The sequence below is a fragment of the Ochotona princeps genome, chromosome 24 (assembly GCF_030435755.1).
Source record: "Ochotona princeps isolate mOchPri1 chromosome 24, mOchPri1.hap1, whole genome shotgun sequence".
Lineage (NCBI taxonomy): Eukaryota > Metazoa > Chordata > Mammalia > Lagomorpha > Ochotonidae > Ochotona > Ochotona princeps.
Window position 1 is genome coordinate 31,800,912 of NC_080855.1, and position 27,991 is coordinate 31,828,902.

General features: G+C 45.3%; 1 protein-coding gene across 1 annotated transcript in view; it reads left to right on the forward strand.

Annotated features, from left to right (window-relative positions):
• The window catches only part of GALNT17 (polypeptide N-acetylgalactosaminyltransferase 17), a 456,103-nt gene that overhangs the window by 414,513 nt on the left and 13,599 nt on the right, over positions 1-27,991 (forward strand). The window contains exons 7-9 of the mRNA XM_058680547.1: positions 6,800-6,985; positions 10,567-10,704; positions 20,771-20,866. Of these exons, the coding sequence (XP_058536530.1) occupies positions 6,800-6,985; positions 10,567-10,704; positions 20,771-20,866 (420 nt within the window). The remainder of the gene's footprint in view (positions 1-6,799; positions 6,986-10,566; positions 10,705-20,770; positions 20,867-27,991) is intronic.

Below are 27,991 nucleotides of genomic sequence, written 5' to 3' on the forward strand. Positions count from 1 at the left end.
GGATTGGGAGTGAAACAGCCTGGCCTTGAACCACATCCATATGGAGTGTCCCACTACAGTGGGCAGTTTAATTCCCTATGCTATGCTACAATGCAGGTCCCATAAACTTATCTTTTATTTTCATTTTCCATGAACTGTTTGCAGTCCTTTGTAGACTCCATGAATAGACTCCTGTCTGAGCTTGCACAGAGTAGATGATAAAGGATCTGGCTTTGGGGAGGCTGTTGGGCTCTGAAGGTGGAGTTCCCATCTGCAATTCAGGTGTTTAGGAGAGGACACTCACTGCCTTTCCCCGTGCCACGTGACAGCACACAAGTCTTACCAACATACCCAGAGCTTAATCAAGGAGGAGCTTCCCCAAAACATCTTCTATCTCCCGGCCCCTGCCCCTCCGTCCTCAATGGCTTGACTATAGGGGAAATGTGGGGTCAGAAACCTAACACCGAATCCTTGGAGTTCCAATCCCCATGGTGACACAGATGCCATATCCTCTGGGGGCCTTTGGGCTCGTGTATGGCTCCAAGCACCAAATACATGCAAACAGGCTAGCACTATTTCCACTCTTCACTGTACACACTAAATGATGGAGACAGAATGGAGAAACTGCCCAAGGTCAGCTGCTAGCCAGTTGGACCCAGGCCGGAAGTAGATAGCCTGCAGTGTGAGCCAATGATCATGTTGCTGGGCTACCCCTGGAGGGCTGCTGGACTCTGAGCAGTTGATATATTGTTATAGTCATCATTTCAAGTGGTCCTGGGAGCAGCTCTGCCATGCAGTCACGGGTGTGATAGGATTCTACCTGATAGGTAAAGGTGAGCTGAAGCCAGATACGTAGGAGAAGGTGGTGGTGGAGGAAGAAGAGACTCACTTATAGCTCCGTGCTTAGCTTTGAAGGAGTAAAACAAGCATACAAGCCTGTATTGCACAGGCCTTCCCTTGTACCCCATTGCCTTCGCTATACCAGCTCCGCCATCACATATCAGCCCAGGGAAGAAGCCTTGAAGCTTAGAACCTCTAAATGAAGAGTAAGGAATGGAACTTGCTGGTCTTGGATGTCACTGCATTTCTCCTCAAAGGCCTCAGCGAACAGTAAAATGACAAACAGCTCAATGAAAAATTACACAAAGGATCTGAATGGACATTTCTCCAGGGAAGACAAACAAGTGGCCGATACTCACAGGAAAGGGTGCTTGAGATCATAAGCTACCTGGGAAATGTAAACCAGAGCAACAATAAGATGCTACTTGACACCCCTGTGGGCAGCTCAGATCAGAAGGAGAGCCAGTGGCACAAGGGTTGATGAGGGTGTGGAGGAACTGAAGCTCATGTGTTGCTAGTCAGAATGAAAAATGGCACATTGTTGTACAGAGTTGGCCTGTGACCCAGCGATTCCACCAGAGACATGATCACAGAGGTCCCCTACTCAATGTGAATTGTTCCCAGCTGTGCTATTCCCAGCAGGCAAAATGGAAGTGACCCAAGTGCCCAGTGACTGATGAATGGGTGAGCAGATGTGGCACGTCCATATGATGGAATTGAATAGTTGACAACATGCTACAGCGCTGATGAACCTGGAACTCATGCTGTGGCAGGCATTGTGGTGCAATAGTCAGATCACCTTTTGGGACAGCCATGTCCCAGATTTGGAGTGCTGGCAGCTTTGCTTCTTTGTTTGTTTCTAGTAAAAAATTTATTTCATGTATTTGACAGGCAAAGTGACAGAGAGGAAGAGAAAGAAACACACATCCACACACATCCACACAGAGCAGGGAGGAGTGGGGTGGAGAGGGAGATCCTCCTTTCATCTACTGGCTTAGACCCCCCAAATGGCTACAACAGCCAGGACTGGGCCATGCCAAACCCAGGATCCCAGAACTCCATCTTTGTCTGCCATGTAAGTGTGTAAGTGGTAAGTGGCAGGGCCCAAACATTTGTGCACTTTTTTGCTGCTTTTCTAGGTACTTTAGCAGAGAAGTAGATCAGAAACAGAGCAGCCAGTGCTCTGATATGGGATTCTGGCATCATAAACCATAGTTTAAAGCATTGCACCACACCAGCCCCTCCTCTGCTTCTGGTCCAACTTTCTGCTAATGCATCCTGGGAGCAGTGCTGGCTCAGTGCATCCTGGGAGCAGTGCTGGCTCAATGCATCCTGGGAGCAAAGCTGGCTTAATGCATCCTTGGAGGGAGCAGTGCTGGCCCAAGCACTTGGGTCAACTACATAGGAGATGGGGATGGGGTGCCTGGCTCCTGGGAAATGGGGATGGTACCCCTGGCACCTGACTTGGGCTACTCCAGCCCTGCATATTGTGGACATTTGGAGAGTGAACCAGCAGCTGCACTGTTCATATTCTCTCTGTCTCCCTTTCAAGTTGAAGATTCTTAGATGTTTTGCTAGGTGCAAGAAGCCCATCGCAAAGGGCCCCATGCTGCATGACATCACTTAGACTAAATGTCCAGGAGATAAGCATATAGAAACAAAGATTAGTAACTGCTTGTGGCTGGGATGCAGAGGCAGTGGCAGAAGGACAATGGGATCTGACTCATATGGACTACTAGTAGTTGTTGTGGGTTGTAAGTATGTAAATTAGATTGCAGTGACAGTTGCACATACTCATGAAAAAAAATAAATAAATAAAAACTATGCATACTCAGGATGAAAGACCACTTGAGTTCTGGCAGGACTCACTCAAGTGACCAATGTCCATTGTTTGGGAGATGTAAGGTTTTCCTGTTCTGTGACAGTTGTCTCAAATTCTGATCCAGGAAGGTCTTGTCTGAGGACACCAGACTGGGCTCTTGGGGAAGGGACATAGTGGGAGTGTCCAGGGGCAAAGGTAAACTGTGTGAAGTGTGGTTGAATCGTGTGACTAGGCACTGCAGACAGTACACAGGGAGTCTGGGTCACAACTGAATGGGAGTGAAACTGAAAATGTGCCAACACCATGGGTCATTTGGGCTTAAATAGCTCACAGCAGGGAGGCTGGTGTTCCAGGGCCTCCCACTCAACTCAGGTGCTCATCTTAGCATTTTTAGGGAGTACTGTCTTGTGGAGCATTGAATATGTCCTCCTGAAGACCATACCCTACTCTCCTTAACAACGGGATCTGAGAAGGTGACCCAAGACAATGACCATTGCTAACCAGAAAGAAGTTGGGGACAGGTTTGACACTGGTGCACACTGCAGTAGTCCAGAGCTGAGATCTGGTAGTGCGTCTCTTACAGGATCTGGAAATCATTCCTGAATCAGTTAGTTGGGAGAATGCCTGGCTCCAGATCCCAGTGCAAGAAGGTCAACCCAGCATGGTGGACCCCTGCAAGCTGGTGTGCTCTCTCTACACAATGCATAGCTCTGCAGGCTTGACCATGATCTTTGCTTCGAAACTCACAAACTATATAGCATTACCTTCCCTCTACCCCATATTTATAGATGGGAAAACAGATCCACAGAAGAATAGGTGTGCCTTTATTTCAGGAGAAACGTAGCCTGTGATTTTTGTTCTCAGCCTGCCATGGTATATTGATCTGTCTTATTTATTTATTTCACTATTCCCACCCTCGCTGTTAGGACTCCTTCCGCAGACACACTCCATTTGGGTCACCTCCAGCACCCACCTCACCTCTGCCATGCACTCAGGCAATTGTTCATTAGACAAGAGTTCGTTTTGCTCATATGCCAGAATTAGTGCCAGGCATAGGAAATGGTGGATGACAATTTCCATTGCTCAGTGAACAGGGAAGCTGGTAAGGAAGGTGGGTGGAAACACCCATGCACCCACATGCTGACACACTCACAAAACTCCAGCTATGAGAAGCATTACTCAGGCATTTCGGAAAGGGAGGTTCTGATTTGCCCTGGAGCTTCCCTGAGGAAGTGATGTTAGAGCCAGAGGAGAGTTTGGTGAGGCAGGTTTCCTGGGGTAGCCCAAGCAAGAGTGTAGCACATGGAAGAACATGAAGAAGGATGGTGGGGTTAGAGGTAACTGCAACAGATGATGCTGGTGGCAGGGGGCAGTGCTGGTACAAAGCCTTGAAATCCACATGGATGTCGTGGGCTTTGTTTTCCAAGCCTTGGGAGTCAATACCACATTGGGGCACGGCATGGGTGTGGCAGCATCAATCCAGCTATTGAGTGGAGGTCAGAATGGACAGAGTCTGGGTGAGAGTTGGTGGCCGTGGTCTAGGTGACAGATGGAGGAAGCTTGGAGAAGGGAGAAGGAGGGGGTCTGGTGGTCGCCGTGGATGAGGAGGGAAGCAGGTGGGACCAAGCTGCAGTTGGGCAGAATCATCAACTGGATTGCTGCTTGGGGAGGAAAGTGTTAGTGATGGTGTCTGGGCTTGCTTTCTGCTTTACGTGGCCTCCATGCCACACCTTGGATATTAGGGAATCTATGAAAATAGGAGAAATGCATCCTCTTGTTCTTGGGACAATGGCTTCCAGAGTGGGGTTCTCTAGAACACCCATTGGATGTACAAGAAGAAAATTTTAGTTGACATGTTATGTAGTTTTCAAATTTCTGTGTTTCTGTACATTGTTTATGTGTAAAATATTCAACTGGTTCTCTGCATCCTTCGGTTTGGCTTCTTTGATTGAAGGTGTATGTATTTTTAAATCACGTCTGCATTGAACACTTACAGATTTTTTTTCTAGTCATTATGCCCTAATCAATACAGTAAAACAGCTATTTACACAGCATTTCCATTGTATTAGGTCTGATCCGTCATCTCAGGATGATTTAAAGTATATGGGAGGACAGGCATAGGCTCTGTGGCAACACTATTGCATGAAGAACTTGACCATCTGAGGATTTCAGTATCTCTGGAGGTTTCTAGAATGAATCTTTCAAGGACGCTGAAGGACAGTGGCATAGCCATATGTGCATGTGATTAAAAATGAGTTAAGCAAACATACTGGCTAGGGTGCAATTCATGCTTTGGAACCATGATCAGGAATATCTAGAACCCACAATCTGCAAGAATAGTTAATGTGAACAAACCAGTAGTCTAGGCTTTGAGTGATCCATTTCTTCTGCCTCTCTTCACCTCCACAGAGGCGGCCACATCCCTTTGCGGGATGCCAGTTTCTCCAGGCCTGTGCTGCTCCCCTTCGCTCATGGACCATAGCTCTGAAATGGCGCATTTCTCACCATGGTCACCTGGCTCATGTGTTTCCATTGCCAGACCATCAACTTGGCCGAAACAATGACTTCGTTGATGCTGCCCATTTCAGTCCCATGCCCTGACAAGTGCAGTGGGGAATTTTTGAATGAATGAATAACAGTTTTCACCAAACCTCCTGAGAATCTAAGGCCAGATATTTTTTTTCACTCCTCTAGCAAGGGCCCACCAAGAACCCTGCCCTAGGACTGGCCCCAGGGATTTGGGCTTTCCTGGTCACTGGCAGCCCTCTTAGAGGGCGGGGGTGTCTCTTCCGTGTCCTGTGTGAGCAGCTGCAGCCTGGACACTTCTCCACCAGGGCAGGTCCCTCTGCTCTTCCTCATCAGTGTCAGAGATGCACAATCAGGCCTTTGTTCCCCCATGGAGTTTCCCCTCTGTATTATTCCCTACAGTTCCCAGGTACTCGTCATTCTGTTTGCTAAATGCTCATGGAGAGAACAGATCCTGGAGACCCTTCCTTGGGGTACTCGTAGCTGGTCTGGGTATGGCGGAGGGAGCTCCCTTTGCTGTGTGTGTGTGTACAGTTGGAGGGAGGCCAAGTGGAGCATCCATACTCTCTGAAATACTCCTAGGTAGCAACCTCATTGACCTGTGAGTCAATGCCAAAACCCCCAAAGCATTCAGTTCCTTTCTGTAATGTCTTCACTTCTGGGTCGCAGAGCCGTCCTTTGTTGGATGCCACCCACCAGCTCATCACCGCTGTCCACAGGACACTTAGGCCTCTGACCCTGGGGTCAGATCTACTGGGTTTCCTAGGGGCACGAGCTCGCATGCTGCCCCAGCGTCCGGGGAACCCTTCCCTGTTGCCCTCACTCAACTCTGGTTGCCATGCAGAAAAGAGGCTGCACCCACCCACCGGGGCTAGAAGATCAAGGCCGTGGTTGTGGATCACTGAGGGTCCATGGGCTGTTACTGTTCGGCCCTCTTGGATTGGAGGAGTAGGCCCTTGCAGCACCTACTGAGCTCTCATGTGAGGCTGAAGTTGGAGCTCAGACTCCCCCTCTTAGTTGTGGCATTTTGAACTACTTGTTCCACCTCCCTGACCCTCAGACACTTCTGCTGTGAGGATTTAGTGATATTGTTGGTGTTTGGTGGACACTGGCCTCTCTGAGAAGGAGAGAAGGGTTATCTGAGGATAGGGAGGAGGGAGAGAAGGCTCTCTGTCTTGCACAGGCTGTGCCCAGCTCTTCTTCCCTCTTCCCTCTACTCCTAAGCATACACTTGAGCCCTCTCATGCGTTCTCCCATACTTTCGACCTTGAAGCCTTGATCTGAACAGCAGCCAGTGTTGACTCAAGTACCTGGTTCCCTGCTGTTCACATAGGAGGCCCCAGTTTCAGGCTCTGGGTGTTGGCCGGGTCAAGCCAGCCCTGGATGTTATAAGCATTTGCAGAGAGAACTAGTGGGTTGAAACTCTCTCAAAATAAATAAAATAAGAAATAATGTTCCCAAGCCACTCTTCCTAGCAGGGTGTGTCAATCCTGTTAAGGCATACTACACTATACTGACACCTAAAATGCTGTTTCTCACCCTTGCTGAGCTGGCTCATCTGAGCTGTGGTGTCCAGACTAGAGGGTTAGGTGGTGGTGGCCTCAGGAACTGACCATCTCTCTGTGTTCCCAGGTGTGGCTCTGCGGGGGCAGCATGGAGGTCCTGCCCTGCTCACGGGTGGCCCACATCGAGCGCAAGAAGAAGCCCTACAACAGCAACATCGGTTTCTACACCAAGAGGAATGCTCTCCGAGTGGCAGAGGTCTGGATGGATGACTACAAATCGCATGTATACATCGCATGGAACCTGCCCCTGGAGGTAGGGCCCAGCAGCCTTCTCAGTCACCCTTACCACCTGGCGGTCACATAAACCCCCAGAAAGATGCTAATGCTTGGAAACCAGTGAGTAGGTTTTGGGGAGTTTATGGGTCCTCAGATGCTGGCACAGTAGAGATCCCATGACCCACTTGCAAAGAGAAGTTGCTTCTGCTCATCTAGGTGCCCTGCTCCTCAGCTTGTGTGGTGCCCAGAGGTTCTTGCCCAGAGTGGTTGGCATGAGACCCCTCATGCATTCTCACTGTGCCCTCCCATGCCCTGTGACACATGCCCCCGCTTTCAAGCCTGGTCCTTTTGTGTCAATTTTTCATTCTGCTCAGAAAGTCCCCGTGGTCCTCAGGCCCTCCGGGAGCGTTGCACAGTGCTTGTGCTCTAGCCTGGTTTGCATCCTGGCTCTGTCGCTCCTCGTCCTGAGTTTAGCCAGACCGACTCATGCTGTGCACACCTTTTCTTCCTGTGCTATAAAAATGGGGGTCATAGCAATTCCCCCACTTCTCAGAGCAATGGTAAGAGCTAAATGAGCTAACCATGCACGGGGTGTGCTCACAATACCATTTGGCACAGAAGGTGATGGACCTCCTCCATGGCCCGGGAACGAGACCTGTGACCACAGCCACAGCACCCATGGGGATCTGAGCCGTGCCCTGGGAGATCCACCTGGGAGAGTTCACAGTGGAGAGATGGCAGCCTCTGTGTTTCAGGAGGCTCAAGCCCACCGGTTGAAATGTAGCTCAGTATGTGCAAGATGGAGGGGTTAAGAGGATAAAGGGATTTGGGTCACAGTGTTGGAAACACATTTTCAAGAATTCAGACACTCCCATGGTCCCCTAGCGTTTTGTAACAGTGAAGCTGTGAGTACTTATGTGGAGATGGAAAGTACCCTTACTACAGGAATGCCTTTAATGGGGGAAAGAGGGACTTATTTATGCTGATGATCATCTGGATGTTTCTGTCATCATTCATGGGCCTTACGAAGTGATCAACTTAAAAAGCATCCTGTTCTAGATTTCTTGAATTTCAACTCACACCTGTAGTTGGCTTGGTGGGGCCAGATAAAATGATTTTACAGGCCTAATATGGTACACCAGCTGGATGTTTCCCACACGTGCGGGGGGAAAGGGCACATGGAATGCCCATGTTGGTACAAATACTTTGAAAACCATGCATAGATTTCTTACTGTTATGTTTTTCACCATCTTTTCAGAGTATTTCCAGATATCCTACATACTTGATAAAGTCCAGATTTGCAGTATCTCACGACCTAAGAGCTATCAACCTCAGTTTCCTCATCTGTAAGACATTGAGTTTTGTTTTCAATCTGCCAGGGCTCCTGCGCAGATAAAGTGAGGCTCAGGGGAGAGCCTAGCAGATATGAAGTGCTCACCATGTGCAGGCTTAATCTGAATGGGCAGGGTGTCCATGTTACAGATGAGGAAACCAAAGCTTCATGAGGTTCAAAGTGCCCTGCTAAGGCCACAGACACGCTACATGGGCAAGGATGGGACTTCACATCTCCACTGGACCACCACACAGAGCTGTGAAGGCAGGAGGAACTTGCAGAGATGGCCTTGGGATCTAGAATGCCGATGTAATCCACATTGCATTTGTGCAATTCTTCTGATGCTAGACGAGTGATCGATCCATGCCAGGTGCTCTCCTGGTTCTCAGAAACGATTTCAGCATGTTGAGGAGAGAATGGTAATGGCCAGGATTCTGAGCCCTGCCTGTGTAGGTAGAGCATCCCTGTGGGGAGACAGCCGGAAGCTCAGAAAGTTTCAGAATTTGAAGCGTTCTGGATTTTTGATTTTCAGATTCGGAGCGTTCAACCAATGATGTTTACACAAATACTCCAACATCCCTCCGAAATTTAAATTTATTAGGAAAAATCGATTGAGACATTACTACGGGGTGCTTCTAAAAATTTATGAAAAATAAAATTAAAAGAGACACTTAATTTTGGGAGCAAAAAAAAAAAGTGAAACCCGTGCATAGGTTTTTCATAATTAGTTGTTTTCCATGAGCTTTTCTGAGTCCTCTCTTGTGTTCTAGGTACATGATAAATTCTTGATCTGCTATATCTCATTCAATTCTCATAATAGCCTCATGCTGCTCAATAGTATGACTCATCCATGCCTTCCAAATAAAGCACACTCAACTTGTGTGTATTAACGATGCTTCCCCATACACTTGTAGCTGGGATCAAGTTGAACAAATTAGGCAATGGAAGAAGTTGCCAACAATCACTGATAATGAAATCATAGCATTGTACTGTAACAAACATTATTTAAAACTTATGATTTGTTTCTGGAATTTTCCACATGAGGGTTTGTGACTCATGGTTGGCCTCGAGTAACTGAAATGAGGGAGGAAAGGTGAAACTGTGGATGCAGGGCACTTGTCTCACGGCTCCTTATTGCCAGTGGAAACATACGCCGCTTTTGGCCATTTTTGTTAGCTGTGCTAGGAATCTTCCGACAAAACATTGGTTGCTCAGGCCTGCCTTCGAATTTTGGTTAAGTTTGACATTTAAAGGAAACTTCCTTTAAGATCTCCGCATGGTTGCCGAAGGGATGTTCATGAACTGATTCAACAAAATGCTACCTGGCTGCCCCTCGGAACAGCACCTGCTCCTTGTGTGCAATAAATCATGGCCATCTTGCGGCCGCATCTGAGGAGTGGTACTTCAGAGACATTTTATTTCCCGCTCTGGGCTCCCAGCAGCCAGCCGTCACAGGTTCGTTTCTGCAAAAGCACAGTGAATTATTCATTAGAACATCATTACGAGCTTTGCGCTGGAAAATTATTTTCCCTTCTGCCTATAATGAACTTCACAAAGGGCCAACGCAGGGCAAAATTACACATGGAGAGAACAGGAAGGCAAGGGGTGGCTCGCTCTAGGCAGCTATTCTTGTGTCTTTTTCAAATAATTCCTGTAATAATCGCCTCTGATCCGTTACTGAAGACACATGGGAAAGGAGGAGCTGGGCGTGTAGGTCGTCAGCTTTCGTCTGTCCCTGGAGCCTGTTTGGTGAGGCCGGAGCTAATCCGGGTGCTGCAGGTTCCTGACCTCTTAAGGGAAGAGCATGCCCTGACCAGGTCTGCATGACCCAGGGAATCTCCTAACTGCTTCTCCTTGCCAATGAGCACATGAGGCTTGAGATCTTCTCTTGGTGGGTTGGCCCTGAGACCTATGGCCACCGCTTGCAGCCCCAGCATCCCCTATGGGTGCCAGTTCTAGTCCCAGCTGCTCTGCTTCAAAAGCAGCTCCCTGCCAATGTACCTGGGAAAGCAGCATAAGATGGGTCAAATGCCTGGGCCGCTGCCACCCACACGGGAGATCCAGATGAAGCTCCTGGCTCCTGCCCTTAGTCTAGCCCAGCTCAGGTTGTGTAGCCATCTGGGGAGTGAACCAGCAGATGAATCTCTCTCTCTTTTCCCCTCTTATTATGACTTGCAAATAAAATAATAATAATAATCTTTAAAAAAGATTTTCTGGCAGAGAGTGACCCTGTTTGGTCGGAGCTCCACAGTCAGTGATGCCCACCTGCTTCTCTCTTGTTTCAGAATCCGGGGATTGATATAGGTGACGTCTCCGAGAGAAGAGCACTGAGGAAGAGCTTGAAATGTAAGAACTTCCAGTGGTACCTGGACCACGTGTACCCAGAAATGAGAAGATACAACAACACCATTGCGTATGGGGAGGTAACGGCCACCGGGCTTGCCTATCCTTTGGGGGTGCTGTTGGATGTGCAGTAGGTTGAGTTGCTAAAGGAAAGTGGCATCACTTATTCATCCACTCATGCATTTGTTCATTCTTTCAGTGAGTGCCTGGGGGAAGTTCCAGGCCCTGGCAGCAAGCTCTTCAGCCGGTGGTGGCAGACACTGAAGTCATAAATGCTAGGACAGAGTCAGGGACTAAAGGCTATGGCAGGCTGCTCCGGGCAGTACTGGGTGATGAGATCTGGTGCAGACATGTGGACTCAGGTCCTCTGACACCTGGCTGTACGGCCATGGAGCAGGAAGCTGGGGATAAAGAGAAGCAGGGACTGGCACCTCCATGAGTTAGTATCCGGCTGAAGGCAGCTGTTGTGGAAGGACAGGTGGAGATTCACAGACTGTGTACGAGATACATCCCCTTTCTGACCAAACGAATCATGTTTTTTTTTTTTTTTTGCTTTGTTGAAAACATCATACATATGCATTGCAGAACATTTTGGAAATAACAATAATATCCATGAATATTTATGGGGGGCTTTCAATATGCCAGGCACCATTCTGAGCATTTTCCACATACAAAAGTATTTCACCTTTCCCTTATGACATAGCAGCATCATTTCCATTGTGTTGATAAGAAAAAGCTGAGAAGACTCCAAAACCGCTTTAGTGACCTGAGGTCATGTAGCTCCTAAGAGAAGAAGCTGAGGTCGGAGGTAGCCGCTGTGATGTCAGAGGTAGAATGTAGTTCTTGATGGATGTTCTTTACTGTGTATGCATGAGTGTGCACACACACACACACACATTTACCAATACCACTGTACACACACACCACCATTTGCAAATACCATGCTGTCCACCAGACTGGCTAATATAAAATTTTAATAAGATTCGGAGAGTATTTTCCATGTCATTAACACATTGGTCAGCACTGTTCATATCTGCCTGTAGTTCTACCCGTGTGCGTTCTATAACTTGTGAAAGAATGAGGATCTTTGTGTTTGCTTCCGTTGTTTTTAGGTGTTTATGTGTTTGTGAGGCAGAGAGACAGTGAGCTCCCATTGGTTGGCTCATTCTGTCATTGCCTGCAATGGCTTCAACTAGAGTGAACGAAGGCTGAGGGCTCCATCCTAGTCTCACCCATGGGTGACTGGGATGCAGCCACCTGCTGTTACACCACTGCCTCCCATGGTGTGCGTTAGCACCCCAGTACTTTTGTACTGATCGTGAATGTCTTAGTGGGCAGGTCAGACGCTTGCCTTGATTTCTACTTTTAAAATATTGTAAATACTTCTGCTGAGGCTGTTATAGAGAAGTAATACTTCCTTGGCATGACCAATCAGAGGTGGCCCGGGTAGCACCCAGCCAGACCAGGTAGCAGGGAGGTGGCCTGCTCTCACCCCGGCAGATGCACCTGCTCACTGCAGAATTCGGTTTTCATCCCAGGGCCACCTGAGGCTCCCTCTAGCTGCCAGGCTGAAGCCAAGAAGACTCTGTTTAACTTGGAGTGTTTACACTTTTCTACCAAAGTGGATTTGCTGCCCTTGTTGCCATACACAGTGAACATCATTAGGATGTGCCGTGGGGAGCCTTCCCAATTGAAATTTGGAAAAGGCTGCCTATCTCATGCAGGGACAGGCTCAATGGTGGTGAGAGTCCTGTTGTGCCCTGGAGCCAACGTGTGCTGGATACGGATCCTGTCACCAGCTGTGTGGCTGTGCCTAGCTTCTGATCCCTCCCCAAACAAAGGAAATGGAAGAACCGAACCTATGGGATTACTGGTAGGACAGATGATACCTGCTGTGTAAAAGTTGCAGAACAGTATCTGGCACCATGATTAATAATACTATCATTATCATCATTTGAAAAGGTGGAGAGAGATCTGATACCTACTGGTTTACTCCTCAGATTCCCTCAATATCCAGGGCTTGGCTACACCAAAACCTAGAGTTCAAAACTCAGCTCTGGGTTTCCCATGTGGGTCACAGGGATTCAAGAGCTTGAGTCATCCTCTCTTGCTCCGTAGTGTGTGTGTTAGCAGGAAGCTGGATTGGAAGCAGAGTAATCAGGACTTGATCCAGGTACTCAAACACACATTGTGAAGATCCCAAGCGGCCATCTGGTTGTCGTACCAAATTCCTGCCTCAGCAATAGTTATGAACAGGTTGTGTCCACCTCAGCTTGGACTCTTTAGAATAAAAGAGTGTGTGTGTCTGGTCATCAAAGTCAGATCGAAAATAAAGGCTGTATCAGAAATGATGGCGAGTGAGTGGACAGTTCCTCATACCTTTGAGTTAACTGCTCATCACGTTTGGGGAGAAATCAACTGACATTATGACAGCTCGCCATATTGCTGAGTAGACCATGGCATTCAAAGAGAAACAATGAAAGGACCACACAGACGCAGAGATCAGTGTGTTATCTGAATGGGGAAGAGCTTTCTAAGAATGAAAGTCATGGAAGGCAGCACGATGGGTTTGAGCTCAGAAAGAGTAAAATAATCTGGAATCAACTAAATAAGGAAATGATATGGTAGCATGAGAGCAGGCATGTTGCGAATCCTACAAATACACGGATAAAGCCATTGTGACCATTACTATGTAGTGAGCTCTTTAGACCGATTTTTTAAAAAAAATTTTTAAACACCTTTATTTGCTTTAAAAACATAAGCATGTTTCATCTGCAAAGTCAGAATGTCTTCCTCATGGAACACGCAGGAAGAAAGGAAAAACACACACATGGCAAAGTAGTCACAGATTTCCTCTAAAATAATTAAGACTTTCGGCCAGAAAAATTAATCTTTTGAAAACAAAAGTATAACAATAACAAAAAGCCATATTTCACACCTGGTACTAACAGTAAACATTCATAGTACAAAATTATCTGTTAAAATCAAATTCCTATATAATGAAAGTATTAATATCATCAAAATAGCCATCGTACTCAAAGCAATTTATTGCTTATTGCAATCTCAAAATACCAAAGACATTTTTTTTCTCATATCTAGAACATTTTTTTAAACTATTTTTCGGATTGACATCATTTCATAACAGCCACATCAATCACAGCATGAATAACAACAACAAATTGTAGCACCTTGATTAAGTAATGTGCCACTGAGTAGACTGATTTTTCATTCAAAAATGGCTTAACTAGCAAAATCAAACATCCCCTAAAAAGGAACAGGCAAAGTGCAAGGAGGGTTATTTACACAACAGATCATACATATCAGATATTTAAATGTCTGACATAATCAAACATTTAAAAACCATTAAATACACACCAAGGAGGCCTTTTTGCTCCTCTTGACAACCAAATCAAGATTCATTTTAGGCATGTGTGTTAGTCCTTTGCAAGCAAGGTCCTAATAGTGTGAAAAATCACATATCCTCCAGTGAGAGCATGAATGGAAACCAGCTTTTCAAAAAGCAATTTGAGCCACATATATTAAAAAAGCTTAATAACAGTCATATTTTCTCCCCCGCTCTCATCCTAGGCAAATAATCTGAAATAGGAACAAAGATTTGAGAGTAAAATTGTCCCTCGCTCAGTGATATATTTTTTTTTTGGCAGCAAAAATGATTGCATTTAACTGGAAGTTTAGTTAAATAAAATAGAACCACAGTTTAAAATATTTTAAGGCCTGCAGACATGGTGTGTATGGTTTCAGTGACATGCAGAAATATTAAGACTCTAATGCTATAGAGGCAAGAGAGCGATCAAACCACACTTGTGACTCTGTTATCACGGAAGCTAAGTGAGAGAAAAGATACGAGGGCTGCAGGCTATTCGGGGTTGTCTGTCTTGTTATTCTGATTGCCACTAACGACACGCCGATGTTATAAATTGTAGAAAACTAGTTATTAAAAGAGAAAAGATGCCCATGGGAAGATGTCAGAAGGTGGCCAGGACTGCTGTGAACAACTGCACAGAGCTGTGCCCGGCACAGTCCAGGGATTGCCATCTATCTTGTTCACTATATACAGCCATGCTTTGGTCTTGGGCATAATGTAGAGATCACATTTTTGTTTGTCCAAATATCCGTATGTTTTGGAAATTAAAAACTTAGTAGACCCAATCTCTACAAAGTAGAAAAAGATGGAAACAAGATCTTAGCAAGTGCCAATTCCTAGATATATCCGCTATGGCCATCTTAGGGCACCTGATTCTGTTCTCCATTCTCTGCTTGCTCAGCTCACCGTACGTGGAAATGTGCTTTGCCTTAGCATATATTTATTTTTGTTTATTTTTGAAAACTCGAGAGGCATAGAAATACAGATACACACACATACGCACACAGGAAAATAAATAGATCTTCCATTTGCTGACTTACTCCCCAAATGGCTGCAATCCCAAGGACTGGCCAGGCAGTACCCAGGAGCCAGAAACTCCATGCCAGTCTCTCATGTGGGCAGCAGGGGCTCAGGTCCTTGATCCATTTCCCACTGACCCCAGGGTATACATTAGAATAGAGATCCCAAATGGAAGAACCAGAATTCAAACCAGCCATTCCAATGCGGGATGCAAGCGTCCCAAGGGGCACCTCAAACTGTTGTGCCAAGTGCTTGTCCTGAAGCGTATTTTACGACTGTCAGCATTCAGTGACAGAAACCAAGCGATTCACATTTAGTGGAGTCACAAAGTTTTCAGTGCTCCCACTACTGATTTGTTTTTCCATCTCCACACTCCCGAGAAGGAAGAACACACAGTATTGCCTTTCTGGGTCCAGCTCAGTTCACTCAATCTGATATGCTCCAGTTGAATCCATTTTGATTCAAACAGTAGAATTGTCATTCTTTTTTAAAATAGCTGAATGGTAATTCATTGTATACATTGGTACATGCACACATATGTGTGTGTGCCAGATTTTCATTAGTTCATCTGATGATGAACACATTGGTTGATTCCATATTTTGACTATTGTGAGCTGTGCTGCTACAAACAAGGCGGAGCAATATCTCTTTTTATTTTAATTTCTTAATTACTTTTATAACAAATTTAATGTGATTTGTAGATATAATGGTAAGAATATAATTATATTCACATCCTTCCTCTATCCCACTCTCCTTTCTTCTCCCTTCCTCTTTTTAAAATATATTTTTATTTTGAATTTTGAATTATGTGGTACAACTTCATATAGGCTGGGTTTCCCCCCAAACTCCCACCCCCCAACAGATTTTCCCCATTTTATTGCAATGGTGTAGTCCTTTATAAGGAATCATAATTCTATCAGTCTCTTATTTTGTTTAAAATAAACATTTTAAATTTGTATTACAGTAAAAAGGCTTACTATTTCACTGAATAAAAGTTTAACCAAAAAACAGTCTAGTCTAGTGGGTATAAGGACAACAGCTATAAACACGAATTGAATGGAAAAATGACTATTTCACCAACATGTGGTAAATTTTAAGTAATCACAGATCATTAAATCTATAGTAGTACAACATTCTTAACCCTGGTTTGACAAAGGCATAAAATGAAGTTTTATAATACTGATACACGCATGCCTTTCTCTGTTTAAAACTTTAGCTCCTTCATATATGGCAGAACATGTGATAATTCGTCTTCCTGGGTCTGGTTTATTTTACTCGAGAAAATGTCTTCCAGTTGTCCATTTTGCTGCAAGTGGTAGAATTTTATTCTTTTTTATAGCAGAATAATATTTTACATTTAGATATATATATATCTATATATATCTCTCTCTGTCTATATCACATCTGATGGCAGACTTTTGATTCCAACTTTTGGCTATTGTGAACAGTGTATAAAAGAAACAACACAAGTGGCCAACAAATATATTGAATTTACACTAGCACCAATAGTGTGTAAATGTTTCCTTTCTCTACATCCTCACCAGCATTTATCCAACTTTGTATTTTTGATTTTAGCTGTTCTGACGCAGGTGAAGTGATATCTCATGGTGCTTTTGGTTTGCATTTTCTAATGGCTGATGTTGCACATTTAAAAATGTATTTGTTGGCCATTTGTATTGCTTCTTGTAAGAGCTGTCTGTTGAAGGCCTTTCCCATTCCACAAGTGGATTGGTTGTTTTTTGTTGTGACTGAGTTTTTTAAGTTGTTGCTACATTGAATATAAGAATCCTTCATTGTTAGGTAGCTTACAGACATGTTTCCCTACTCTGTTGAATGTCTTGTCACTCTGTTGATCATTTCCTTTGCTGTGCAAGAACTTCTGATTTTGATAGAATCCTATTTGTTCAGTCTTGCTTTTGTGGTCTGTGCTACATCTTGCACATCAATGTCATTTCATTCTTCTACATCTCTTGCCAGCACCATTTGTTGAAGAGATTATGCTTACTCTACTATCTTGTTTCAGCATTTTTGTGGGTTTCTTTCTAGCCTCTGTATTCTGTTTTCATTTTACCTTTTTTTTTCTGTGTCTACAATACTGTTTGTATTACTATATCTTTGTAGTATGCTCTGAAGTCCAGCGTTGTGATTCTTCCACCTGCATTTTTATTGCAGGGTATCACTTTTTTCTATTCTGGGTTTTTTTGCAATTCCATATGAACTTTAGCATTGCTTCGTCTTATTTGATAAAGAATGTCATTGGTGCTTTGCTAGGGATGGCATTGAATCTATAGATTGCTTTAGGTTGTAGAGACATTTCAATGATTTTGATTCTCCAGATCCCCGAACAAAGAATAAATATCTTTCGATTGTGGTGGGAATATCCTTGATGATTTTTTCATCAATTTTGGATAATTTTCTTGAGGACATTTTTAATTTCTTTGATGAAGCTTATTCCTAAATGTTTGATTGTTTATGGCTATTGTAAGAGGGATTTCTTTGTTGATTTCTCTTTTTATGACTTCATCATCAACATACAGAAGGTTGCTTTTTGTGTATTTATCTTGAAACCTACGACTTCACGGATTTGGCTTATCAGTGCTATTTTGGTGGAAGGTCTAGGTTTTCCATGTACAACATCATGTCATCTGCAAACATGGATAATTTGACTTGCTCTTCTCCCAATTGTGATGCCTTTTGTTTCTTTCTCGTCACTGATTGTTCTAAAACTTCCAGTCATATATGGACTGAGGGGTGAACATGGTGTGTCCATCTTTTTCTAATGTACAGTCCTGTTTCAGAGTCTTTGAGTCAGTGAATATTTCTGGGTTGTGTTCATTGATTTCCCTAATTCCTTTTTCTTGCTTCCAAAAAGGTTTCTAAGCATGTGGATTATGTAGTGTATCTATATATACTACATATATATATATCATGTGTATTTATTTATCTATCTATCTATCTATCTATCTATCTATCTATCTATCTATCTTCCCCCTTTATTCTCACACATACATACCAAGACACTCACAATTCTCTGATACCTTGGCAGGTGACAAATTTTCAATATGTCTTTGAAAAAGTTCATGGAAAATATGGATTACAAAAAAAAAGACTGCATAGACATATAAGTACTTGTGCACCAGGGCCAGTGTTGTGCTACTCCAAGAAAAGCCATTGCCTGCAATGCCAGCATCCCATATGAGGCACCAGTTCAAGGCCCAGCTGCTCCACTTCCTGTATAACTGCTTGTCAATGTGCCTAGGCAAACAACCAAAGATGGCCCAAGTGCATGGGACCCTGCACCCACATGGCAGACCCAGATAGCATTGTGGGTTTCTGTTTCAGCCTAGCCCCGCTTATCTGTTGAAGCCATTTGGAAAGTGAAGCAGAGATAGAAGATTATGCTCTTTCTCCCGCTCCCATTTCTCTCTGTAACTCTGCTTTTCAAATACATCTTTAAAAATATGTATTTTTAACCCTAAATCAATTCCATTTTTCAAAGGCCTTTTGAACTATTCTCATACTGGTTTTTTTCCCTTTAGGCATACATACCCTATGATGTTCAATTTGTAATTTAGCAGAGACTAGCAACAATAATGAAATAGGATGATTCTAACATGATAGTGCAATAAAAGTTGTTTCTTCTGGAATTTCCCCTTTAGCCACCTCAGACCATAGCTGACCTTGAGTCCTTGAAACCACTGTTTGGGATGAGGTTGGGGGAAACCACAGAGTCTTGTGCTTAATTGCATTGTGATTATCTTTCATGTGAAAGACTCTTGGGGTGGACATTTGGCCTCCAATAAGATGCTAGTTAAGATACTCACATCTCACTGTCAAGTGCTGGTGTTCAATTCTTAGCTTTGGCATGTGACCTCTTCCTGCCACTGTGAACTCTAAAAAGAAGCAATAATAGACAAGTAGTTGGGCTGCGGCCACCCAAGCTAGCCATCAAGTTAAATCCTTGGCTTCTAGGTTTGGATGAGTTCATTGGGGAGATAAATGACAAATCTCAAAAATGGGGAGTGAGTATTTGACATAAAATATTCCAATGTACTGTTAATGGTAAATCTATAAAAACGTCTTTTCTCTCAAAATGCATACTTTTTATAAATGGTGAAACCTGATGTGCATGAATTAGTATGAATTAGTTCAAAGCTCCCAGCTAGCAGCTTGCCAGCATGTTTACAGAACACTAAGGTATTCACACCGTTTCACACTCTAGACCCAGTGCTTGGACTTCATCTTAAGACCATGTGTAAACCAGGTTTATACATCAAGTCGTTTATCACAGCCTGTACTAAATAACATTACATTGTCCAAACCTGGGGGGGGAGCAAATTAATTTTGTGAAAAGATGTTGAACCATTTTTATCTTCTACATTTTTCTAGGTGTCTTCACAGGATGTGTAATCCTTAAGAAAATGATAAGAATTTTTAAATCTTATGTAAAAGATGCTCACTTACCTGACCCTTGATACAACTTGGTTGCCTGAGTTCCTTCCTTTGTATTTGCCGCTGGATAATTTGTTTATCATGGGGAATGGTATCTGGACGAAAACATGTGTGTGAAGAACAACAACCTTACCTTTTTCTTTTTTTTAATTTTCATTTTTAAAGATTATTTTATGATGCAGTTCCATAGGCAACCTTACCTTTTTATAAGTCATGGAGTTCATGGGCTGTTGGTGGGGTGGGGCGGAGGAGGAAGAATGCCAAGAGAGAGCCACAGTGAAAGGATCTGGAGCAGATCGGTTTCACACTTAACAATGAGAAGCACCTAGCTCCAGGGCTCCGTCTTGGGGATTGTATCAATCAGCTCTTCTCCACTCCCAACAAATACCTGGGAGGAGCTCAGGAATGAAGGAGGTTTATTTCAGCTTGCCCCTGTGGAGGGTCACAATCAGAGGTCTTACAAGGACAGCGACAGGGAGCACGGTCATCTTCTACATGGTCTCCCCTACGGCCACCCGGGTTGGGTCATAAAGGCTGCCCTCACAGCTACATCAGATCCAGTCATCCTCCAACACCCTTATAGGATTTATCTCCATCCTCAATCTATTAACATGAGACACTGGGGTTCAAGCCTCCAAAACGAGGTCATTCAGAGAACATCCATGGTGTTATCCAAACCATCACCAGCATCTCAGCATGTTTCCTGCACAGGTGCCTTCTGGGCACCTAGGAGAGTACTTGACACAGCACAGGCATTTGGTACGTAGTTTCAGAATCTATACATAATTCTTACTAGAGCTTTTTGCAATGGCCAAAAATTAAAAAAGCCTGTTTGCTTTCTCATGCCGCCATACCATAGCTAAGAAGCTGACCTGGAATTCCCAGGATTCCTGACATCCGTGTTGGTGCTGAGGGTCACGCAGGATTTATCCAGACATGGCAGCTCCCACCTCTTGCCTCTCTGAGATTCTTTCAAATGTACCATCTGTGTGACCAGTGTTTCTATGTCTAAATCTTCCCTGAGAGTCTCTGATATGCTAAAGGAGGAGCTTGGAGGGTTGGAGGCAGGGCACCCAGGACACAAGCAGGTAGCCAGCCCCCATGCCACCCACTCAAGGACTTTATTTTTAGTGGTGACCTCTTGGACTTGAGACTTGTTCCTACCTTGAGGTGTCTTGTAGCCTCCCCAATATGAAGCCAGAACCAAGGCATGGTGGGACTCTGGCTATTGAAGAGGGGAATCTTCAGGAGCTGAGCTCTGATGGATGATGTTTGGTCTCTGTCTGCAGCTTCGTAACAACAAGGCGAAAGATGTGTGCTTGGACCAGGGGCCACTGGAGAACCACACAGCAATACTCTACCCATGCCATGGCTGGGGACCACAGGTAGGAACCCAACGCCAACCTAGAAGGGAGGAAAGTCAACAGCCCATGGTGGGAGGGGGCGCTTGTAGGATTTCTGGAAACTTCTGTTGCCCTCTACTTTGTTAGCTGTTATGAGATCTTATGGAGAAGGTGAGAGGCGTTCTGTTTGTTTCTCTAAAGAAATCAAAGAGATCGTTCGTGAGTGGTGTCTTCTGCTCAGATGTTAAGAAGACCTGCGTGTTTATTTCATCCTGAAAGGAAAATGTGAAAAAGTTCATAGTCATTTGCTAATCTGGAAACCAAAAGTGTGTGTGCATATGCTGTCACTGCAACTAATGTATCTGCTTACCACCTGTGAGAAATACTGAGCAGATCCTGTCAGAGAACTTGAGTGCAATCCCAATCTTGGAAGACCAGCCATCACTGGGTGGATTGTGAGAAGACCCAGATCATAAGTGCTGTCGAGAAGAGGGGAGCTTTTGCACAAGCTTTTAAGGAACTCCAGAGGTTTCTGGAAAGGGGGAACATGGTTAACAAGCAAGTAAGAACAGAGCTCTGATCACGAATTTCTTTTGGTAACTTTATACTATCCAGGGGGCCTGTGTGTGTGTGTGTGTGTGTGTGTGTGTATCTGTTCACAAAGAGCTTTACATAAAACTTTGCATGATTTGCAGAAAATACTTAAAAAATGATGCTGGACCTGATGTTCTCATTTTATTTTTAAATATTTACTTTATGTATTTGAAAGACACCATTATATATAAAGAGGGATGGAGATAGAATCTTCCGTTTGCTGGTTCACTCCATGAACGGCCTCAGCAGCCAGAGCCGGGATGGACTGAAGCCAGGAGTCAATAACTTCTTCCGAATCTCCTGTGTGGGTGGAAGAGCCCAAGCTTTTGGGCCCTCTTTCTCTGCTTTCACAGGTACCTAGCAGGCAGCTGTATCAGAACAGGACGAGAACCAGTGCCCATGTGGGATGCCATCATTACAGATGGCAACTTCACCCACTAACCATGACACAAAGTCCAGATCTGTTTCTTTACTAAAGGTTCTCCACGAGGAAACAAGGAGTTAGTGTGCCAAGCAATGTGAGTAGTGAGTATCTTTATTTAATCAGTCACTGAACAAGTAGGATGCTACTTCTAACGGTTGATGGGAAGGTAGCATTGAAAGATAAGGTTGGGTTGGTACAAACATTTTTGAAACCACACATGCTTGGGATCTTCCAAAGTTTGTGGAAATGCGTGAGGCTATTTTTCTACACCAAAATAACCTGATCCTGATTTTTTTCCCTTATATTTCTGGAGTTTTGTGAAGTGCCGTATCCATCTTGATCCTGTGTTGGGAGTCTCATTACAGCCATAGACAGGCACATGGCAAGAGACCATAGGTCCCCACTGCCAGCTGAAGGATGGGGAAAAGACAGGACTCAAAAGTAAATGCAGCGCTAAATGCTGGGAGAAGAAAGATGACATGAGTTTCACTGGGACTCAGGATGAACGATGGCAAGGAGTGCTGAGGTACAACAAGGCAAAAGAGATGGAGAGGCAGATGGTGAAAGACCCGGTGAGATGTGCTTCTAGGCACAGGTGCCTGTGCCACAAAGCACCTGTGTCTGCAAGGTTTGTACAGTCAACTTCTGGGAGCTGCCCCTGCATGTCTGGATCAAGAAGCCCGTTGTGGAGCCTTAGCTTTGGCATTTTGAATGGGTTCCTAGGTGATGATGATGCAGCATGGGGCTGGCTGAATTAGGACTTGCTCCTGAGAGTAGGAGGGGCCACTTTGAGTTCAGGAAGAAATGAGATGTCCAGAATGGGCCTAGGCAGCCCAGGGTTTGGTGAAGGGTGGCGGATTGCCGATGAGATTGTATGTTACAATAGAAAAATTGGAAAATGTCCCCTACTTGGCTAGTTTTGGCCCAGAAAGGTGCAGAAAGGCATGGTGACAAGTGGTATTGGACCAAGAGGGCCCGAGCAAGGGCATTCAATGGGAAGGAGGCAGGACCTAGTTCACCTCCACACTTACTGCTTTCCTGTGACATATACAGATTCCCACCCAGGAGGCTGCAGAGTGCTGAGCTTAGTGCATTGCTTTCCTGTTCGTTCCATTTTTTGCTGTACTTGAGCACCATTTTGGAAAATGCCAGAAACAGAAATTAATGAGAGTACTTCACTTCCAGGCTTCCTCTGCCACTCTTGTGAATAAGTCACACACCATCTGAGCCTTTACTAACTGTGACATGAAAGAGATTGGCACATATAGATGTGTGCCTAGTTCAAACAGTGGTCATAGTGGTTAAGATGCTGTGTGGGACACCTGAGCTCTACATCAGACTGCTTGGGTGTGAGTTCTGGTTCAGCTTCCAATCCTAGCTCCCTGCTAATGTGCACAGCCTGAAAGGCTGCAGTTGGTGACTCTAATAGTTGGTTCCCACTACCCACATGAGGGCTCCAGGTTAAATTCCCGCCTCCTGGCTTGTGTTTAACTCAGCCCCAGCTGTTGCAGCAATTTGGTGAGCAAATCAACAAATGGGCAATCTCCCCACACCCACTCTCCATCTCCCTCCCTGCCTCCTCCCTCCATATTTCCTTCTCTCTCTCTTTCTCTTTTTCCCTCTCACTCTTTCTTCTCTTCTCTCTCTTTCTGTATCTCTGATTTTTTTTAATTTATCCAAAGAACTGACCTAAGGAAGCTTCCTTCTCATGCAAATAAGAACAGAAAGCTGCAAGTGTCTCCTGGGACTTGCAGGCTTCCCTCCAGGGCTCTCTGCAGTTGTTCTCTGCTTCGGACATCTCAGGGGATGGTTTTATGAGCCATTCATGAAGCTTTCTCAGCTCAGCATGAGAACAGAATTTGAGAATGGCCATCATCTGCCTCCTGTGGCCCTGTGGGCACCTCTTCCATGCATCCTCTGCCCTCTCCCTCAGATCCCTGCCCATTGGCCACCTACTAGAACATTGCAACAGGATTGCCCAGATGTCCACACCTCCCCTGACCATACACATGGTCAGTGTTTGCCAGGATCCTTCACCTTGAAGTTGGCCAGCTGCCCATTCCTCCCCAAGCAGGAGACACTCACCCAGATCCTTCCTTCCTGGGAGCTTCACAGCAAAGCCTGCGCTTTTGTTGGGAAATTACTGAAATTCCCTCTTGCTGCTTCCACCTGCGTGCACAGCTTTTCCAAATGAATGCACCTGCCACATAGCTGATGATGGGAGGACAACCCCAATTAGGTTTCTCACCGCTCCCCCAACTCCAGGACGAACAGCTTTAAGTGGGCCCTGGCTGACTTCCACCAACACATTCCTTCAAGTGGATCAAATGTTGTTTTCTGTGCCACTTCACGTTCTGAATTAGAGGGGGTCCTTGGCTGGGCTTGGCAGCTGCCAGGCTATTCCTATACCCACTCATCAAGGCTCCCTCCCTCCCTAAACCTGCTCCCTCTGGCACAGACTCCTGCTGCCTGCCAGGCACGTGCCTTGGAACCATTTTAAATAGCTTCACCAAGTCCTGTGGGCACAGAGAGGTGGCATCAGATCTTCTCCAGCCAGGCAACTCCCAGGAGAAGTGACTGCTGTGCCATGGACATTGTCCGCTTAATGAATGGACTTTTTGTTGTAACTTATCATCAAACAGCAATTAAATGGATAAAGTCAGCATGGGGCGGCGGGGGGAGGCATTTCCCATCTTACAGCATGTACGCATCCGTGAGATGGAGTGCCCAGCCACTCCAAAACCTGCCCACTCCAAAATGTCTGTTAGGAAGCTCGCTATGAACGATAGCTTTGTCTGAGTACAAATTTGAATTAGACAAACATCAGCTTCTTTTTGGATCTTAAGCTTTCTTTTCAAATAGAATGTCAAAGATGTGAGCACAACCTGAAGTGCCAGCTCACACATATGTGGAACAAAGTAGCCTTTCTTTAACATCTATGCATTTATCTATGAGGCAGAATGAGAGAAGCGGGAGAGATACACACACACACGGGCTGACTAGGGAGAGAGAGAGTCTCTTTCCATCAGCTAGTTCACTCCCCAAATAGCTGGAGCTGACCCACACCAAAAATAGGGATCCAAAATTCTACCTGAGTTTTCCTTGTGAATGACAGAGACCAAACCTCCTGGGTCAAGTTCTGTTGCCTTCCAAGGCTGATCGACAGGAAGCTGGGTTGAAAGCAGAGCAACTAGTACTCAAACAAACACTCTGGTACAGGCTGCTGACTTAACAAGTGGCAGCTTAACTACTGCACCATAGAGTAAGTGGTCTTCTGTATGGAGAACCACAGATCCCCACTTCAGCAGCTTGTTCTGCTTTCCTGGCCCATAAATGGGCTGGTCCCCACACTGGAGCAGCTGGAGCAAGACCCCAGCAGCTTTGGTTGCCCCTAGGGTGTTGTCCATGGAGTGAGCCCCTCTGGCTGCTAGGCATTTACTGCTGCCTCTTCCAGCCCAGCCTCACAGCCTCCTAGCCCCAGCTTCTGATTTCCTGGATATATATAGCTATGGCAAGATAGGGTGGACATTGCCCTAGGGGTCCAAGGTTTGCTATGGCAGCTTCCTCCCTCCTTAGCTACCCTGATGCCCCCTGGTTGCCCAAGCAAATCCCAGATAATTGAGCTGCTGCCCAAGGTCCTGACCACGCAGCACTCAGTGGCCCAGTATGGGGCCTCTGGACGGCTGTGAAGGCTCTGAGCCACTGCTGGGCTAAGACAGGGAATGAAAATGTTAGATCCACTCCTGGCTCTGGGTGCGCATTTAGTCCCCTTCACTACCCTGTCTGCTAAGCAGTCACAATTCCTCACACTCTTCTTATTCAGGAGAATTTTGAAATTCAAGTGGGGCAACACTGGGCTTCAAATGAGCACCCAACTACTTCTAGTTTTGAATCTCTTTGGGGTCATCTGGTGAAGTCTTGGGAAAGTCTCTTCTGTCATTGTGCCCGCAGATGTCCTCCAGCCCACAGCGAGGATCATTGAAGGATCCTAGGTGACTGGATCACCCTCTGTATGCATCCAATCCAGGACCACCTTTCCAGGGTGTGTTGCTCAGAGACACCTGTGTGCCCATCATTGCAGATTCTGATCTGGCTTCATCCTCAGGCTGAGGATTCCAGCTCCTTCCAGTAAGGGCTCTTGGAGGTCTCAGCAGCACCCTTTGGAGCATCACTAGTTGTGATGGTGAGTCCATAAGGTGAAGTGTGCATCATGAAGAGAGGAGTCGAGGCTCCATGTTCTAAGGGTGTCACACTATTTTGAGGATCAAGACCTCAGCCCTTTCCCTCTGTTGGTCCTCCCTGTCAACAAGTTGTGCTCTCCCTTCTGCCTTCTTTTCTCAATGGGCTCACATTCCCTACCTCAATGAATTCATCACCAGCACGACAGACAAGGATTCCTTTATCCCACAGTTAAATTTAATCAGATGCTGGATTCATTCTCTGATGGCTTGATCTTTTAAGTGATACATCATTCAAGTACCTTCTCATTGTGATGCATTGTGCCAATGAAGCTCTCATGACCAACAAAGTGACACAGTTCCCACAAAATATTAACATGGAGGAGGCAGTACCAGTCCTTGGCTAACACAGGCACAGATAACATCCAACAAACTCTTGGCTTCCAGATTGGACCATGTAAGTGCTGTGGTTCAGGGGATGGAATCATTTGAGAACACTCTGAAGTTAGCACCCAAGAAAAGATGATTTTACCCCCAAAACAGGTCTGTGCTTCTGTGAACAAATCTTCCCTATTTGGTAAGAAAAAAAAAAAAACACCCATGAGCTTTTCAGTGGGGGGAGCTACAGCTCATGGGAAAAATCAAAGGAATCACAACAGGGGATTTTAGGCCTGACGGGAACAGAGTAGGGATTTATAACAATGTGTTGTCTAATTTATTTGACAGGCAGAGAGAGAGAGAGAGATATCTTTCAGCTTTGAGTTTTTTCTCCCAATGCCCACCACAGCTGAGTCTGGGCCAGCCCAAAGCTAAGAGCCTGGAATTCCATCTGGGTCTCCCACACGGGTGTCAGGGGTTCAAGTACTTGAACGCTTACCTATTGTCTCCCAGGCATGTGAATAGTAAGCTGGCAGGTGCATTGAATACTTAGAAAACCTACCTGAACTTGCAAAAGACAAGGCAAAAAAATAAACACCGATGTTGTTTGGCCCATCTGTAGTTCCACAGTATAGACTCTGTGCCACTCATTTCCATCTTACAAACCCTCACCCTAGCAAGGTAGGGCAACTCTTGTCAATTCATTTGGCCTTATTGCAGGTAGTGGGACTAGTTAGAGCCTTCTCTTCTTGTTCTTCTGACTCACTCCCTCTCAATATATTCAAAATATCCCTGATTATATTACTTCAGGGTCGTTAACTCCCGTTTCCTGGGCCCTGCTTCCAGCTGGCAGCCAGTGTAGGCATCCCCTGGGCCCACTTTCTTTGCCAGCTCGCACTGCATTTAGACTTCTATGCTGGGGTTTCCAGGGACCCCAAAGCCCATACCATCTGCTCTCCTTACCTCTTCTGCTTGGAGTCCCAAGCTGCCCATTTCCAATAACCTCTGACAAGTAACTCTTAAGGTTCACATGCAGAGAACGGCATTACTTGATTTCCTACATGGTATCCGAATGTGAATGCTTATGCATTTGATCTTGTTTAAGGCATATCCAACTTTACAGAGCAATTACTGCCCTCTTTCCTTTTGGCCAGAATGGATGGATGAGCTATTCCTGTCAGGAATGAACAATTAACATCATGAGTTGTTTCTCTCGGAGATTCTTAGTTAAAAGTTTGAAATCTCCTTAAAAGTTTAGCTGGTTTTTCTTTACACCCAGCAATTAATTGAGGTAGGTGCTGGGTGCCTGTTCGCCTTGGAATAAGGAAGTCAAGATGAACAATAGGGTATGCCCTCATGACCGACTGAGCCCTCCTACCATGCCCTGAAATGTCATCTCCTTGATAACATTTTTGTAAAGGCAGCAGAGGATGGCCCAAGAACTTGGAGACCTGGATGGATTTCTGGGCTCCTGGCTTTGGGTGGGCCCAGTCCTTGCCATTCCTGCCTTTTGGGGAGTGAACCACTGGGGGAAATTCCCCCCTCCCTCTGCTTTTCAGAGCAATAAATAACTCTTCAGGAAAAGAAGAAATG